This window comes from Mandrillus leucophaeus, unplaced genomic scaffold, assembly GCF_000951045.1.
Source record: "Mandrillus leucophaeus isolate KB7577 unplaced genomic scaffold, Mleu.le_1.0 Scaffold37, whole genome shotgun sequence".
NCBI lineage: Eukaryota > Metazoa > Chordata > Mammalia > Primates > Cercopithecidae > Mandrillus > Mandrillus leucophaeus.
Window position 1 is genome coordinate 151535 of NW_012103920.1, and position 17009 is coordinate 168543.

At 43.4% G+C, this 17009-nt stretch overlaps 1 protein-coding gene across 1 annotated transcript in view; it reads right to left on the reverse strand.

Annotated features, from left to right (window-relative positions):
- LOC105546816 overlaps positions 1 to 17009 on the reverse strand; it is a 540685-nt gene that overhangs the window by 119595 nt on the left and 404081 nt on the right. Inside the window, exon 4 of the mRNA XM_011990116.1 lies at positions 8386 to 8594. Coding sequence (XP_011845506.1) covers positions 8386 to 8594 — 209 coding nt within the window. The remainder of the gene's footprint in view (positions 1 to 8385; positions 8595 to 17009) is intronic.

Below are 17009 nucleotides of genomic sequence, written 5' to 3' on the forward strand. Positions count from 1 at the left end.
TTTGTGACTCAGACTGGCTTCCTGGCTTCTCAGCTTGCAGATGACCTGCTATGGGACTTTACCTTGAGTTTATGTGAGTCAATTCTCCTAATAAACTCCCCTTCATATATTCATCTATCATATTAGTTCTGTGTCTTTAGAGAACCTTGACTAATACATGTGTTAATTCATTGAATCCTCACAACATCCCCGTGAGGGTCACACAATTATGAACCCCTTTTCCAGCTGAGAAACCTGGAGCAGAGGTAGTGAGTGTAGCGCTAGGATTCATGCCAAGGTGGTCTGGCTCCAGAGTGATCTTAGCCTGCTGCATGGGAGCGAGGGCTGTGAGCTCAGGAGCTCAGCATCAAGACAGACACAAGCGGAAGAAAGCAGACTGTTTCATTTAGTACTATGAGTAGAGAGAGCCAGCCAGCGGTCTACAGGAGCCTAGAGAAAGAACACCTAACCAGCTAGGGGATATTCAGAGAGCTGTTCCCAAAGAAGGAAAATCTTGGCTGGTTCTGAAATATCAATGGCGCTGACCATAGGGTAGGTGGAACCACAGCAGAGGGAACAATGTTCAGACAGAGGAGTAGCCAGTGTGAAGGGATGGGAAAGCTTGGCCAATTCAAGAAACCACAAGTGATTTGGTGTTGCAGGAGGCAGAGTTCAATGTAGGGTGTGAGAGGGGTAACTTGCTCCACTCATATATTTATTCAAAAGGCATCTACTGAATACTATGTGCCAGGCACTAGGCAGGGTGCTGAGGACAGAGAGGTGAACACACAGGAAGGAAGGAGGGAAAGAAACAAGGAAGGGAGGAAAGAGACTTTGTTCCTATATTCATCTGAGGCAGACATTAAACATCTGAACAAGAAAATAAATACATAATTACAAATTGAGAGGAAGGCCACAAAGGAAAAGCACTGAGGCCAAGAGTGAGACCAGTAGGGGAGATCCTTCCTTGGGATGGGGACAAGAGGTGGGGGTGACAGGCAGGGAAGGCTCTTGGAGAAGGTGACATTTCCACAGGTCAAGCCACTTAGAGATGAGCCGGAATGCGACTTGAAAGAAGGCTGCAGAGATCAGTCAGACTAAACCACAAAGGACGTTTTCAGACATGTGCTGTCTTTAGAATTCATCCCCAAGGCCACGTAAGCTGATCAGGAAGTGAGGGCCTATTAAGCAGAGGAGTGAAGTGATCAGACTGCATTTGAGGAGTAACTCCAGACTGGGAGCGGGGAAGCTGGATCCAAGCCCATAGCCTGTGGCCCCCATAACTCTCCGTGGGAACCTGGGCCAGGGGAGACTTTTGCTTTGTTCATAAGGACCTGGCTGCCTGGCCATAGGCATCTAAATTCTACCACTGCTGAGTGTGGGCTTCCATGTTTCAAGATGAAGACTGGAGGTACAGTCTTTTTAATCCCCAAACCCAAAGTCAGAATAAATTCCTCTAAGCTCCTTGACGTCACTTCCCAACCTGACTTCATCAAGTTCTTCAACTGATGTCAGAATTACTTGCCATGATCTATAGTCAGGCAAGCTACAACTTCTTAACTCAGAAAGAAAGAGTCAGTACGGTGTTTTTCGTTTGTGAGTGTTTTTGTTGGCCAGGCCAGAAAATGAAGTCGTTGAGTCCCATTTACATGGCAGATAAAGACATTTCTGCATGAGGAACGAAGCACAGAGCTTTTCTGTGTAAACTTTTGAAACTACATACAAGGTAAACACACATGTGTGCACACAAACACACACACACACACCCGCCCCTTATCCACTGTTTTTCCTTTCATCCTTGTTGGGCCATGAGAAATAGCAGATTTGGTGGGGAAAAGTCATGGTTCTGTCCAGACATAACTTGGTGTGTCAGGTTCATCCTGACCTTCCACAGACTGGAGAGCCCTCTTGTGCATGGAAGGTTAACCTCACTGTCTTCCATAACAATTTGTCAGAGCCTGTCAAAAGACTTGGAATTAAACTGCTCTTCTGCCTACTCAGATCTAAGGTGGTCTTACATAACCCAGGCAGGTACTAGATTCTGGGAAGCCCATTAAAAATGAAGAAATAGCTTGTGAGTCTATAATTAAATCATTAACAATCAGACTTCACAGATTTGGGGTCATAAGTAGCAGGTAAAAATAAGAGAGGCCAGGCTTCTTTTACTAAAGAAGAGCCAGGCTCCAGTTACCACAGCTAAAATAGGCTTCACTCTGATTACATTTGCCTGAGAGAATCTTCCCTTCCAAAACACAGTGACATGAAATGAGCAAGTGTGAAATCGTCCCGTTTTTGGTTAGGCTGGCGGTCCCACCTACCTCTCTGAGTGTGCCTTCTCTTTCTTTTCATTGGCTTTACTTTCTCCTCCTGTCCCCTATCTCTGGCTTTTGTCTCAGGGCCTCAGTGAATACACTTAGCCCTTGGTTCCTTATCCTTCCTCCAGAGGCTCCAAAATTATACCACTGATGGGAACTGTGTCCCTTGATGTCTGGTGCTATGCCCAGGAGAACAACTCTGGGACATAGACTATTCTTATCCCTATTTGATAGATGAGGATATTGGGATTCAGATAACTGAGTCACCTGCCCAAGTCACAAAATGAGTAAGTGGTATAGCAGAAATCTGAACCCACTCATGTTCAACATAAGCCAAAACTCCTACCACCATGCTGTTCTTCCTTCCAGTTTGTACTCTAACAGCCAGTCCCATATTGACCATTGACTCCTGGACATCTCTATAAGGATGTCCCTAGGAGCATCTAAATCAACATCCTCAAGGCTTTCCCTAACATTTCTTTCCTGACTTGTCCAATTCATCCCTATCCTCCAGGCTAGACAATCGGGAATCATCCAGATACTGGATCCTGGCTCTTTCTTCCTTTTTGGCAAATCTTGCGTCTGGTTTCCTTCCATTGCTCCCATGTTGCTCTAACTGATGCTCTCATCTCCTAGACCCATGGGCGATGGCAGCAGCCTCCCTTAGTGGCACAGCCTTCCAGTAGCAAAGTGGCAGGAAGGAGAATGGGTATCTAGGCAGAGGCCAGAATTTCAATCTCATTTCCATCAGTTTCAAGTTAGGGTCTCTCGGCCAGGTTCTCATATCTGCAGGAAGAGGTAATCTCAGCAACCCCACAGGGAGGTTGTGAGAATTAGAAATAACTTATGCTAAACATAGACTGAGATGCATGACCTTAAAAAAGCTTCATGATATCAGTTCTCAAAAAATAGTGGTAGCTATTATTTTAACTAGTAGCTCTAGTCTCCCCCTACTCCAGTCAAGGTTCCTGGATGAACATCACCAAGGATTATTTTTATCCTGCCTGTTTCTCTGCTTAAAAACCTACCATGGCTTCCTAGCTCCTGTCACATCAATCTAGAATCCCTCCTCCTGGTCTTCAGATGCTGTCTCCATCCTGTCTGCCCACCTGTTTCCATGCTTTTATTTAGCATTCCCTCTCTGTTCCAGCTTCCTCTGGCCCAGAAAAGTGGACCCTGGGATGCCGGACCGTGGCTTGTGTGGGGAGCATGGGTGTGCAGGCTAATCCCTGAGGTACAGCCAAATCATCTCCGGGAACTGCAGAGCTCCCGGCTGAGAATGTGAAGATAAATTGCACCCAGGCTGCACAACAGCATCACCAACCAAAGGGCTGGGAAGAAGCAGGATGCAGGGTGCAAGGAAGAGGGATGCAGAGTGGGAGCCAGGCATCAAGAGTCAGAATTTACAGGCAGCCGCAGGAGTGTTCTATCAGGTTCAGCCATGGGAAGAGGGAAAGTGGGAAGGGCACTGAGCTGGTCCTGACGATCTGACATTCTGGGTTGCAAATCTTGCCTGCCTCTGTTATAATTGCCTTTGTGGGAGTGAACATTGTGCAAGCTTATTCTGTTCCAGATGCTGAGCCAATAGAACCTACTGATAAAGCAGAGAGCTCCAGGTTGGGTACCGTGGCTCACACCTGCAATCCCAGCACTTTGGGAGGCTGAGGCAGGATGATCACTTAAGGTCAGGAGTTCCAGACCAGCCTGGCCAACATGGTGAAATCCCGTCTCTACTAAAAACACAAAAAGTAGCCAGCTGTGGTGGTGGGTGCCTGTAATCTCAGTCACTCAGAAGGCTGAGGCAAGAGAATCACTTGAACCCAGGAGGTGGAGGTTGCACTGAGCTGAGATTGTACCATTGCACTCCAGACTGAGATTGGACTGAGATCCTGACTCCAAAAAAAAAGAAGAGAATTCCAGACACTGCTGAGGTTTGGGCCCCAACTCTGCCACCTACTAGCTAAGTGGCCAGAGCAAGAAACAGCCCCATTGTGTCTCAGTCTCCTCACCCAGGAGATGCAAATGATAATAGCACCAGTAACAGCTTCCATTAGCATGTTGTTGTGAGGATGAAAGACTTGGATAAACCCAGGGTTTAGCACATAGTAAGTATTATGTAAGCAACAGGTATTGGTCATGGCTGTAGCATCAGCTGAGTGCTACGTATTACTGCTACACATATTGTCTCATTTAATCCACATGAAGATCCAAACAAGTCTATTATCCCTATGTTACAGATGAAAAAATCAAAACTACGTAGAGGCTCAGGAGGTAAAGCAACTGACTGAAGGTAACACAGCTATGAAGAGAAGCACTATGCGGACAGTCCAACATTTCCCTTGTGGACCCTCCCAACTATGCACAATGACCCGTCCTTCAAAGTCCAGCTCATCGAGGAGTTGGAGGCATGGACTCAGAGGTCAGGCTGCCCGGGCTCAAGTCTCATTTCCATCCATCTTCTCATTCATTTTTAGACCTTGGAAATGTCACTTGCCTGTTTGTGCCTCAGTTCCTCCATCAGCAAAATCAGTAAAAAGTCACTATGAGACAGAAGACAGTAGCATCTGCCTCCAATTGCTAAGGAGATTACATGAGTCAGCGCTTGTAGTCCATAGAGCAACACCTGGCACATGGTTGTGCTCTGAGGACCAGCCCAGCTGCCCTTGACCTCTCCCCTCTCCAAATGCACAGATCATCAATCATCGTTAGCTCCCCGCCTGCTACCCAAGCATCAATGCACACATTTATATTCCCTCCGCAGCAGGAGCTGAGCTGACTCAGGCACTCTCTGATTTTCCCCTCCAGCAGCTGGCCCACTTGGCTGCACACAGTAGGACCCGCAAACATCCCAACTGCATATCCATTGAGGTATGTGCTCTCTTCAGAGCGATTCTTTGGCTATCTATTTTGTTTTCCCTTCATTTTCTTTTTCTTTTTTTTCCTTTTTTGAGGCATTTTTAGGAAGGACACAGCTACACATCTTCACAAAGCCTTTTTTCAAATCTTATAAAATTACTGGAGGTGGGAGATGAACGCCCTGTTCTGCTGAAGTCTGGCAAACTGAAGGACACGGCAGCCTCCGCCTGCTTTATAAGAAGCAAAAACAATCACAGCCAAGTTTTGTCAAAATTGCTTACAGATAGCGGCAAGCGAGAAACAGCCAGGGCTCAGGGGAGCTTTGTCTCTAGATGGCATCTCACGGGAACTCAGGGGACCAACAACGCGTGGCTGAGTTTTCGTAACGAACCCAGCTCTCCCAGCCCCTCAAGGTGGAGTTGGCCCCGAGAACCTGCACAGAACCCCTTCTGCTCTCTTTCAAGCAAAATACTGTGACAGCGTCTCTTTTCCAGATAAAAAGATGGGCCACCATTCATGATGAACAATCGCTATCCAAATGCATTCAAGCCCATGGGCAAATCCCCTAACCATACCATTTACGTGTTTCTATGGAACATTGTTTTTGCTGTACATCCTGGCAGCTTTGTTGCTTTAGCTATTTGCCACATAATTTATATCACAGATTAGTGAGATGCTGTGAAAAGGGTCATGGCTAAGTAAGAGAAAAGCTTGCCTTTGTGGTGTCAATGGATTTCCACACTGGTATGAATTCACCAATATCCTGTTTGCTCTGAAACATGACTGACACGCCGTGCATTCGTTTTTAGGTTGCCATCTACCCTTAACTCACAGTTTCACAGATACTGAAGGGGAATTGTGAAGTTCATCCAGCCCAGGAATGGCAGACAGATTCCATCCTCAGAAACATCGCAAGATGATCAATTGATAGTAGGTTCCAGAAGCACCGCACTGAGAAGGACACTCAGGCTAAGCCAGGGGTTATTAGCAATATCTGCCATAAGCATGGTGACAGTAGAGTGGCACATGAGCCACTTATTTGCCACTGCAGGCTGTTTAACCTCTCTACTCTGTAGATAAAGAAGCTATATGATGCTCTCAAGATCACACAGACAGCACTGGTAGGAAGGTAACTCTCACATTGCCAGTCGTACTGTCTCTGCTCCCAGCTGTGTGACCCACGCTCGCTCCACCACTGAACAAAATGAGTAGATCAAGCAGGGATATGGGTAATATGGCAGGTGGAGAAAAGGGATGTGAATTAGGGGCTGTGGAAAATTGAGGAAGACCAAGCTCGCAGATAGGAGAGAAGGCTAGGCATGCCAAGCAGGGGCATGCCATCGTTAAGTCATTGTTTGGCTGGAGTTCTGCTGTGTGTCTTGCCCTCCTTTTCTCATGAAGGTAGAGTCTCTGAGCTCCTGGTGAAGAAGGAGTGAGTCAGTGGTAGCAAAAAGTCTCTGAATGGCACAGTCGGGAAGCCTGAATGGCAGTTTGTGACACTCATAAAGTATGCATACGTGTGGGAGTGCAGGGATCAGCATGCATGTGCTTGTGGAAGGGAACAAGCACTGCTGCCTAGCAAAGGAGAAGCACCATATGCAATAACACACACATATAATACAGATATACCATGTGTGTATGTATATACATAGTATATGTGCATATACAGTATGTGTATGCCTGTATATACATATATACATATACACACACACATATACACAGTATATGTGCATATACAGTATGTGTATGCCTGTATATACATATACACATATACACACATACATATACACAGTATATGTGCATATACAGTATGTGTATGCCTGTATATACATATACACATATACACACATACATATACACAGTATATGTGCATATACACTATGTGTATGCCTGTATATACATATACACATATACACACATACATATACACAGTAGATGTGCAAATACAATATGTGTATGCCTGTACATATGTACACACATATACACACACATATATATACTGCAGTCACCAAAAGTCATTGGGAAACAAAAAACAGAAGGAGCAGGAGTAGGTTGGGCAGCTTAGCTCTGAGATACCTATGACCTGTTAAATGTGGATGTACATGCATAGATGTATATATACACCATATACATATACAGAACCATAAACAATTACATATACATATACATATATATGTATACACACATACATATACTGAAGTCACTGAAGGTCACTGGGAAACAAAACAAAACAACAGAAGGAGCATGAGTAGGTTGGGCAGCTTAGCTTTGAGATATCTCTGACATATTAAATGTGGATGTATACATATGTGTATACATTATATGCACATATACCCTATGTATGTATACATATACACATAGGTATACGGTACATATACATGTATATCGTATACACATACATATACACCATATACACATACAGCACCACGTACATACATATGGTATATGTGCATGTAACGTATATGTGTACACTTATGTACACATACACATACACCCATATAGGTGTACAGCACAATATGCAGCACCACATATAATTCTAGTGGGCCACTGTTTCTTGCCTATCCACTATCCATTTCCTTTCCTCTGGAAACAGCTCTTTAATTTACTTTGAGGAACTACATTTCTTTCACTCTCAGTCCCTGTGTTTTCGGGTGAATAGGGCTGACTCTGTCCTGGCTTCAGGAAAAGAAATGTGACCAAGACGTGGCCAACCAGAACATCACAACCCAATGGACACCATGTTTAGTTCAGGGGTAGGCACATGATCTAACGTACGAAATTCAATTTCAAGGTTTTGTTAGCATTATCTTGAAGAGGTGCTTTCTCAGGCGACTTCAGACCAGGAAAATGAGGGGAGTTCCTGAGACTTCCACCTTGGGAGGTAGGAAGACACGTGACTGTCTCAGTATATCTAATAAAAGGAAAATGGAGCCACAAGATGCATAGCGATTAAAGCTGATTTGGACACCAGTACATAGCCATTCCTGAAGGCAGAAGTATCCCTTAAATAGTTCCATGAATTAATCCATGAACTATCCCTAAATTAGTTACACGACTCAATTAATTCCCACTGCCCCTCCCCCCTACATTTTTAGAGTTGGATTTCTGTCATTTGCAACAACAATAACAAAGAGAATCTTAGCTAACATAATAAAATAAAGACTCACTTTCCACATAAGACAGACAGAACCTAATGTCCTCCTTGAACCCAAGTTATCTCAAACAGATGTGTTACCTGCAAGGAGCCCTGGATGTCTCTCCCCCCAACAATCACGAGTTCTGCCATATCTTCTGCATGGGGAGTCCGTGCATGGACGAACAGAGTCTTGCCCACTGCAGTTATGTTTCTCAGGGCAAATAAGCCACCATCGCTGTTCACCTTGAAGTATGGGCTTGAGACCTCATAGCGTAGCTTGTCATTTCCCTTACAGTCACTGAAGGTCACTGGGAAACAAAGAAAACAACAGAAGGATCATGAGTAGGTTGGGCAGCTTAGCTCTGAGATATTTCTGACCTCTTAAGTGTGAATTGCCACATAGTTCCCCACCCCAGAGCTCACAAACGCTACCCTTTATCCCACAGCAAGCCGCTTGTACCCAAGTGACTTTGTGCTGATGGACTTCACTCAATCAAGACATGTCCTTGACGACCTCTCATGTTCCAGGCAGGTGCTAAGCTCTGAGAATGCACACTTGAGTGTGTTCTCAGTAGAGTCAAGAGTCAGATCTGGCAGAGTGACATTTGAGGGAAGTGATCTAATCTTGGCATGTGTGGGTGACTGAGCAGAACCACAGGGTGCTCAGGAGCAATGAAGAGAGCTGACAGAGACGATATTTGAGCTGGGTATTGAAGATAAGCAGGAGATGAGAAGGCTCTTAAGAATGTGGAAGACATTATAGGCTATTCAAAGGTACAGGGATGAGGGCTAAATAGCAAAACAGATTCAGGGAATGAGAATTAATGATATGCATATACATGTATACAGTATACACATATACATACACATGTATATGGTATATACATACATATACACCATATACACATACAGGACCATATACATACATATGGTATATGCATGTAATATATACATGTACACATACCCATACACCATATATGTATACAGCACAATATGCAGCACCATATACAATTCTAGTGGGCCACCTTTTCTTGTTTATCCATCATCCATTTCCTTTCTTCTGAAAACAGCTCCTTAATTTACTTTGAGTAACTACATTTCTTTCACGCTCAGTCCATATGGAATAGTCCATATGTTTTTAGGCGAATAGAGGCAAACTTAAAATGGGGCAGGGATGGTGGGAATCTAGAATGGTGGGGATCTAGAAGGGAAGGGTGGAAATGAGGCTGAAAATGTCTTTGGGAGACAAGTTGGGAAAAGTCAGTAAGTTAGGGTGCTTTCTGGTAGCCCTGGACGATTTGTGGTGTGGAGAGGGTCAAGATCAGGTGTGTGCTCTGCTTCCAGTGGAGAGCAGTGCTTCTCAAGGATTGGGGTGCATCAGAATCACACAGGGTGCTATTTTTTTTTTTTTGGACAGAGTCTTGCTCTGTCATCCAGACTGGAGTGCAGTGGCATGATCTTGGCTGACTGCAGCCTCTGCCTCCAGGTTCCAGCGATTCTCCTGTCTCAGCCTCCTGGGTAGCTGGGATTATAGGTGCATGCCACCACGCCTGGCTAATTTTTGTATTTTTAGTAGAGATGGGGGTTTCACCATGTTGGCCAGGCTGGTCTCGAACTCCTGACCTCAGGCCTCGCAAAGAACTGGGATTACAGGCATGAGCCCCTGTGCCCGGCCCACAGGATGCTGTTTAAGAATCCGGAGGACCCAATACAAAGATTATAACTTGGCAGATCTGGGTTATACCAAGTGATTTAAAGAAGGGCAGGAAGAGAGGCCAAGAGAACCACTTTCAAGTTCAATGTTGTATCAAAGATGGCTGTCCAAAATGAAGGCAGTGGTGCTGATATGGAGAGTGGACAGATGTGAGTAAAGTTCCTGCCGTGGAATGGCTTAGTCATGTGTGGGAAGGAATGGGGAAGATGGGCCCCCTGCATGAACCACATGGAGCACAGAGCATTGACACAAGCAGAGGCTGTGACGGCTGATCATGCTCCCCTCAATGATGATTCTGCATGTGGTACACAATTCTATTATTATGGGTATCACAACTCATTATGTGTACGTGCATTTGCCTGTCTGCCTCATGCTGTAAACTTTCAGGCCCCTTATAGGTGAGCAGAGAATTGTACTACGTGCTTTTTGCTCTCTGCTGAACAGGCTCATTTGTTTAGTAAACCTTTAATCGAAGCATAATGTAGACACAGAAAAGTGCATAAATCAGAATATACAACCCAATGAATTTTTACAAAGTAAGCACACCCAACTGCCCAGCACCCAGACCATAACATGACACATTACCAGTCCCCTTCCTTTCTGAGTAAAATTCCTACCCTCCTCCCCAGAGGCTACATTATTCTAGCTTCTAATACCATAGATTTGTTTTACCTACATTTGCACGGCATCTAATGGGATCATACAGTATGCATTCTCTCCTGTTTGGCTTCTTCATTCAACATTACATTCCATGAGATTCATCATGTGACTGTGAGTCATGCTAGTTTATTCTAATCACTATAATAATAATCATTGATCACTGTATAGTATCCAGGTTACCATATTTATCTTAATCATCATATAGTATTCCATTATGTGGCTGTATTGAATCTATTTATCTATTCTACTGTCGATTGGTATCGAGACTATTTCCAGTTTGGGGCTCCAAATATTCTCGCTAGCAACTTTCTTGTATACATGTTTTGGTAACAACAGCTAGATAGGTTCTAGCACACTTAAAGTCAAATATCTGAAAATCTAAGCTCATCTGCATAGATCCTAGCACACTGTGAAAGCCATATAAATATCTGAAAATCTAAACTGGTATTTCTACTCTGGGAAGATTATACTTAGGGTGATAATAATCATATTAACTGATAATAATAGTGGATAATTCAGACTGAGTACTTTCCACATTCAAGGATCGGTGCTACACATTTTGCACACATCATCTTAGTTAATCTTTACAAGGACAACAAATGAAGTACTATTTTGATCCCCTTCTCCTACAGTTTCTAGATAAGGAAACTGAGGCTCATAGAGGGCAAAGTTGGTGCCCAATACACACAGGTTGTAAATGATCAGCCAGGATTTGAACCCTGGTCCACTTGTCTCTCACCACTGCACGTTTTCAATTAAGACAATACCCCATAGAGAATACAATCCTCCTGAAATCCTATCAGAACCTGACTACAGTAGTTCCCCCACCTCCAGGGCTTTGCTTTCGCAATTCCAGATACCATGGTCAACCCAGGTCTGAAAATATTAAATGGGAAATTCCAGAAATATACAATTGATAAGTTTCAAATTGTGTGCCATTTTGATTATTGTTATAATTGTTCTATTATATCATTAGCTGTTGTTGTTAATATTTTACTGTTCCTAATTTGTAAATTAAACTTTAATATAGCTACGTATGTATAGGACAAATAGCATATATAGGGTTGGGTAGTATCCATGGACGAAGGTATCCACTGTGGGTCTTGGAACACATTCTCTGAGGACAAGCAGGGACTACTGTAGAGAGCTGTGATTGCCCTTCTCAGTCCTGTTTTCATGTTCCTGCTTCGTTCGGAAGAGCATTGCATGGTCCGGTGCCTCTTGGTCACTCTGCAAAGGTTCTAAGGCTTTCCGTGGCTAAGTCAGCTTTAGGGCCATCTTTGCACAGACACACAAGTGGACTCTGGGGAGCCTGCAGTTCTCAGACACTTGCTCACTTTCTCTAATCATGTTGGTAGCCAAGATTAATTGAACATGCTTAGTTTCAGTTTTTGGAAGTGAACTATGAAGGAGTGACACCAAGGCTGCTTTCATTGTTGTCATCAATTAGTACTCATCCACTGGAGGAAAATTACTCAACTGACAAGGCCTGATGGGAAATTACTGCTTCAACTGCCAGCATGAGGTTCTAGCCCTAACCCTTGAACAGAATCAGAGAAGACAGTCTCAGCTGGGGAGTGAACGGGGTAGAGGAAAAGGCATACGAAAGTCTGTGGGGGTTCTAGATTCACAGCTAAGTTCCTTCTTCCTACCCTTTCTTCCTTCCATAAATATTTACTGAGAACCTACATACTGCTAGATGCTGAGGTTATGATGTTGAACAAAGACAGGCACAGTCCCTAGTTTGAAGTCTAATGTGGAAGACAGACATTAATTTAATACTCTTGTAAGTAATTGGGGACCTATTACTTAGGCAGAGAAAACCACAACATATGCAAAGGTCCTGTGGCTTCTACAGAACTGGAAGTAAGCCGGTACGATTGGCACAGACAGCAAGTGAGAATGCAAGGAAGTTAGAATGGAGATAAGCCGAGTCCAGGCAACATGGGGTTCTAGGGGCCACACAGCCCTGTTCCTTGGAGGAAGCCTTGGATTCTCCTGTTGCAACTATAACACTAGCTTTTCTCCAACTGAGTCTCATATAATTATGGATCTTCATTGCAAAACAATACTTAGCACTCAAGGTCCTCCATGACTAGGCTGTCCATCAGCCTCCCCTCTGCCTTTGTCTTCACTGCGTACCTACACTTCACCCACTCTTGTGTCTCACTCCTCTACCATCCCACCCTTTGTGTATAGTGCTCCCTCTCTGCAGAAGGCATTTCTCACCTTCTGCACCCTGTTAACTCGTGCTTATTCTTCAAAATTCAACTCAAGCAACTTCTTCAAACATTCTCTTTATGTTCCCAGGATTTCCTGCACATAGAACCTTTTATATCATGTTATATCAATGTGTCCATATTATGTATTTGTTTTTTGCACCAGAACCACGAGCAGAAATGGAGTCTTGTTCTTTCATTCATCTTTACATCTCCGACAATGAACAGAATGTTCTTCCATATGGGAGGCCATCAGTAATAATTCCACTTTGCTCAGTTACTCTCCAGAGCAAAATGATGCTTTAGTAATGGTAGAGGATTGGCAGAGGGGTCTCCCTTCTGTGCTGTGAGCAAGAGGCTTCTGGCAAGCCTGTGAATTGGGATAAGAGGCCCCTAGTGACCTCTTGACTTCATTGAACCCAGCAATAGGGAGTGGAAGGAAATGAAGAACTCAGCCATGCTCTCCCCTTGGCCCCTAGACCCCACGGGCATCCATTTAGAATGGCCCTCAGCCGTTGTGCTTAGCTTTGACCTAGCTCATTGGTGAAGTCAGACATGGTGCCTTATCTGTCCCCATAATGCCAGTAAAACTTGCATAGCCCCAGAGAATGGTTGCAATCAGTGTGTGCATTTTGAATGAAGTGATGCTTGGACAGACAACAGTCATGGCATCTACTATTCATTGAGTGGTCCCTGAGAGCTAGGCTCTACACAAAGGACTGTATAAGCTATACTTCCTTTTAGCCTCATAGCAGTTCTACAGCAGGGTTGCTCAACTTTTGTTTTTTTCATTATCTACTCCTCTTAGGACTCTTCTAAGAATTTTTTTCTAATTGCCACTATTCCTGCTAAATTTTAATATCACAGATATACTTATATCTGTTTAGGTACTACAAGTATATCTGTACTTTACATTTGTAAGTGCAATTTTTGTACCCCCACCCTCGAACCTATTTCACCCCCTTGGGGAAAATATAGCCCCACTGAGAATGCACAGTCTATAATCTGTAGGCATCATATTAAATTTTACAGGAGAAGAGACTGAGTCTCAGAGAGACTGACTCACTTGTGGTTCCATATCCAGAAAGGTCTAGAGCAAGAACCTTCCCTGATCTGTTCAGTCTGCCTCTATAGCCCAAGCTCTGGGCACATTTACTTGCTAGGAATAGATGGGCAAGAGAAGAAAGGACAGTTGCCCCAACATGGTGCCCTTGGGCATCTCACAAACCCCTTTGGGGTCATCAGAGGTACCAAGTGAGGTCACACTGAGAGAACAAATGCAGTTTCATGACCTGGCACATCACAGGCACTCAATACTTTCTAGCACCCTTCCCGACTTTCTAAATGAAATAGCTAATGGTTGCATAATTGGGTCTTTGTACATTTTTGATACCACTTACCAACTCAGGAGCTGGTGCTTTAGGCCATGGTTCTTTCTCAAGACTGGCCATCTATGAAATGCTGAAGGAACATTAAAAAGAATAGCAATACCTGCCCCCGCTTTCTCCCAAGATTATGATACAATTGTGCTGAGTTGGGGTCTGTGCGCATTAGTATCTCTTAAAAGCTCCCCTGATGAATCTAATGCAGACAGAGCCAGGAACCAGGACCTAACATAATTAATTGTTTGTCAAGGTGCCAGGTCTCCACATTTCCCAGTCATTCCTGGAAAAGAGTACAAGTAGGGGACATGGCATACCAGCAACTGTTATTTCTGTGCTCCAAGAAAGGTAAGTTTTAAGGGTAGGTTTTTAAGCCCTTTTCTAATCCTGACTTATGTGTAGGAGCCCTGTGACTTTGGACAAACCACCTGATACTGTTTGGCTGTGTCCTCACCCAAATCTCATCTTGAATTGTAGTTCCTGTAATCCCCATGCATCATGGGAGAAAGCCAATGGGAGGTAATTTAATCACGGGGGTGGTTACCTCCATGCTATTCTTGTGATAGTGAATTCTCACGAGATCTGATGGTTTTATAAAGGGCATTCTCCCACTTCATCCTGCACTTCCCCTTGCTGCTGCCATATGAAGAAGGATGTGTTTGCTTCCCCTTCTGCCAAGATTGTAAGTTTCCTGAGGCCTCCCCAGCCATGCTGAAATGTGAGTCAATTACACCTCTTTCCTTTATAAATTACCCTGGCCCAAGTATGTCTTTATTAGCAGCATGAGAATGGCCTAATACACCACCCATATTCTTCACTCCTCAATGTCTTTATCTGTAGAGTGGGCATCCCCCTGAAAGGTACTATAATCCTTATGGCATGTGTAAACAAGATAATGCATGCCTACATGCAGGAAGCACTTAGGACAGAGCTTGGTGCTCCATGAATGAGAATGATCACCTTGATTACCATAATTCTGGGCACTAAGGAAGCTACCTTTTCCTTTTCCTACACAGCTTCCTTATTCCAGCTGGTTTTCTACCTCCTCCTCTGTCATTCCTTCTAGCCAGGTACCTTGCCAGTCTCAAGCTGTTGTCATGGAAATGGTTACTACAGGCATCACTGCTAGGGTTAAAGGGGTGGGGCTGATGGTTCTGATTCAGGCTTACCCATGGTTGAATCCCTTCACTTGTTTTGGTGAAGTCCTACGTACTTCATGTGAACAATTGTGAAGGAAAAATGATATTAAAGGAGTGAAATTACGGTGTCCTGCTCAAAACAGAATCAACAAAGTTGTGTTATATATTCTCCAAACAGATTGTTGGTAAAGACAACTTCATACAAATGTAAGGGATGAGTTTTCCTAAAGTAATGATACTATGCTGTGAGCTTTACACTCATGATTGCAATAAATCCTCATGTTGTCTTCTTCACATCATCAATTTGAGGTAGGAGCTTTTGTTGCTCTGTGGAAACTGAGACTTAGTGAGGTTCATGACTTAACCGAGGCTATGAAGAAATTATGTGAACTGAGGTCAAATCCAAACTCAGGAATGTGGTTTCTGGTTCTAGAGCCCACACTCCTGAGTGCTATGCCAGTCTTTCCAGATGAATGTGTTCTTTCCTTTAGCCATTCAGCTTCCAGACTCACAATTTCACTGCCACCTCTCATACCAACCATATCAATTATGTACTTAATATTTTTTTAACTGACTGACACTTGAAATTATAAAATTATTTGAAGGTAATCTTTATAATACATGTTGAATATGCTAGGTATTTTTTCAAATAAATATTAAATCTAAAGAGCCAAATTCAAAAGAAGTAAGTTTGTCCTTGTATCTACTAAAACCTCCACAGTGACGTTTGCTGCACCCTCTAGAAATGCTGGCCCCGGTACTGCATTCCTCTCCACCCAACCTCAGTTAAACAAATTCATGCTTGGATCCACCCTACTTAGCTTTATAATCCAGCAGGGCTCTGATATCCAAGTATCTGATAAGAAGTAATATATTTAATATAAATAATGAAGTCTTGACAAAAACAGAAATCCTAGAAAGGGCAAAATCTAAATTGCTCCTGTTGCCATGGCTTTGGCAATATCTAAAGGACAGCTCTGATAAATAGGAAGATGTTGACTCAAAAGAGAAACAAGCCACAACATTTTCTTTTATGTTTTCTTCTTTCTCCTGGAGAAAACAGACTCTACATTCTCACCAATTATAATCTTACCCTAAATTTACTATTAAAGGGTGCATCTGATGACGTCAGCCCTGCATCATTGTTTGATGTTATTGACTTTGTTGATGCCACCGAAGTGTCAGTGATTCTCAAACTTTTAAGTAGATATCAAGACGATATGTGTCTTGAGCACAGAGTTCAAAGACATATTTAAGGATAAAACTGAATAGTTTATGCCCATTTAAAAAATGCTGGTTTCTATAGAGACAACTTCCTAGGTGGCTCAGAATGTCACCATGTGGGTAACTGAAAGATGTGACTAAACAATTAAACTTGTGAACAAATACTCAAAATCTCTATCTGAAGGGGGAAATGAACTATCTGTACGCTTCTGAACCTATGAATGACTTCCCTACATAGTTTATCATGGATTTGAAATAACTGCTGGAAAGCAAAAAATATACACATATAAGATACCGTACATGGGGATTTATTGGAATAATGACATCATTCTTTGAGATAATCTTTGAACACCCTGGGAGAGGAGAGGGGGAAGTAAAAACGCCC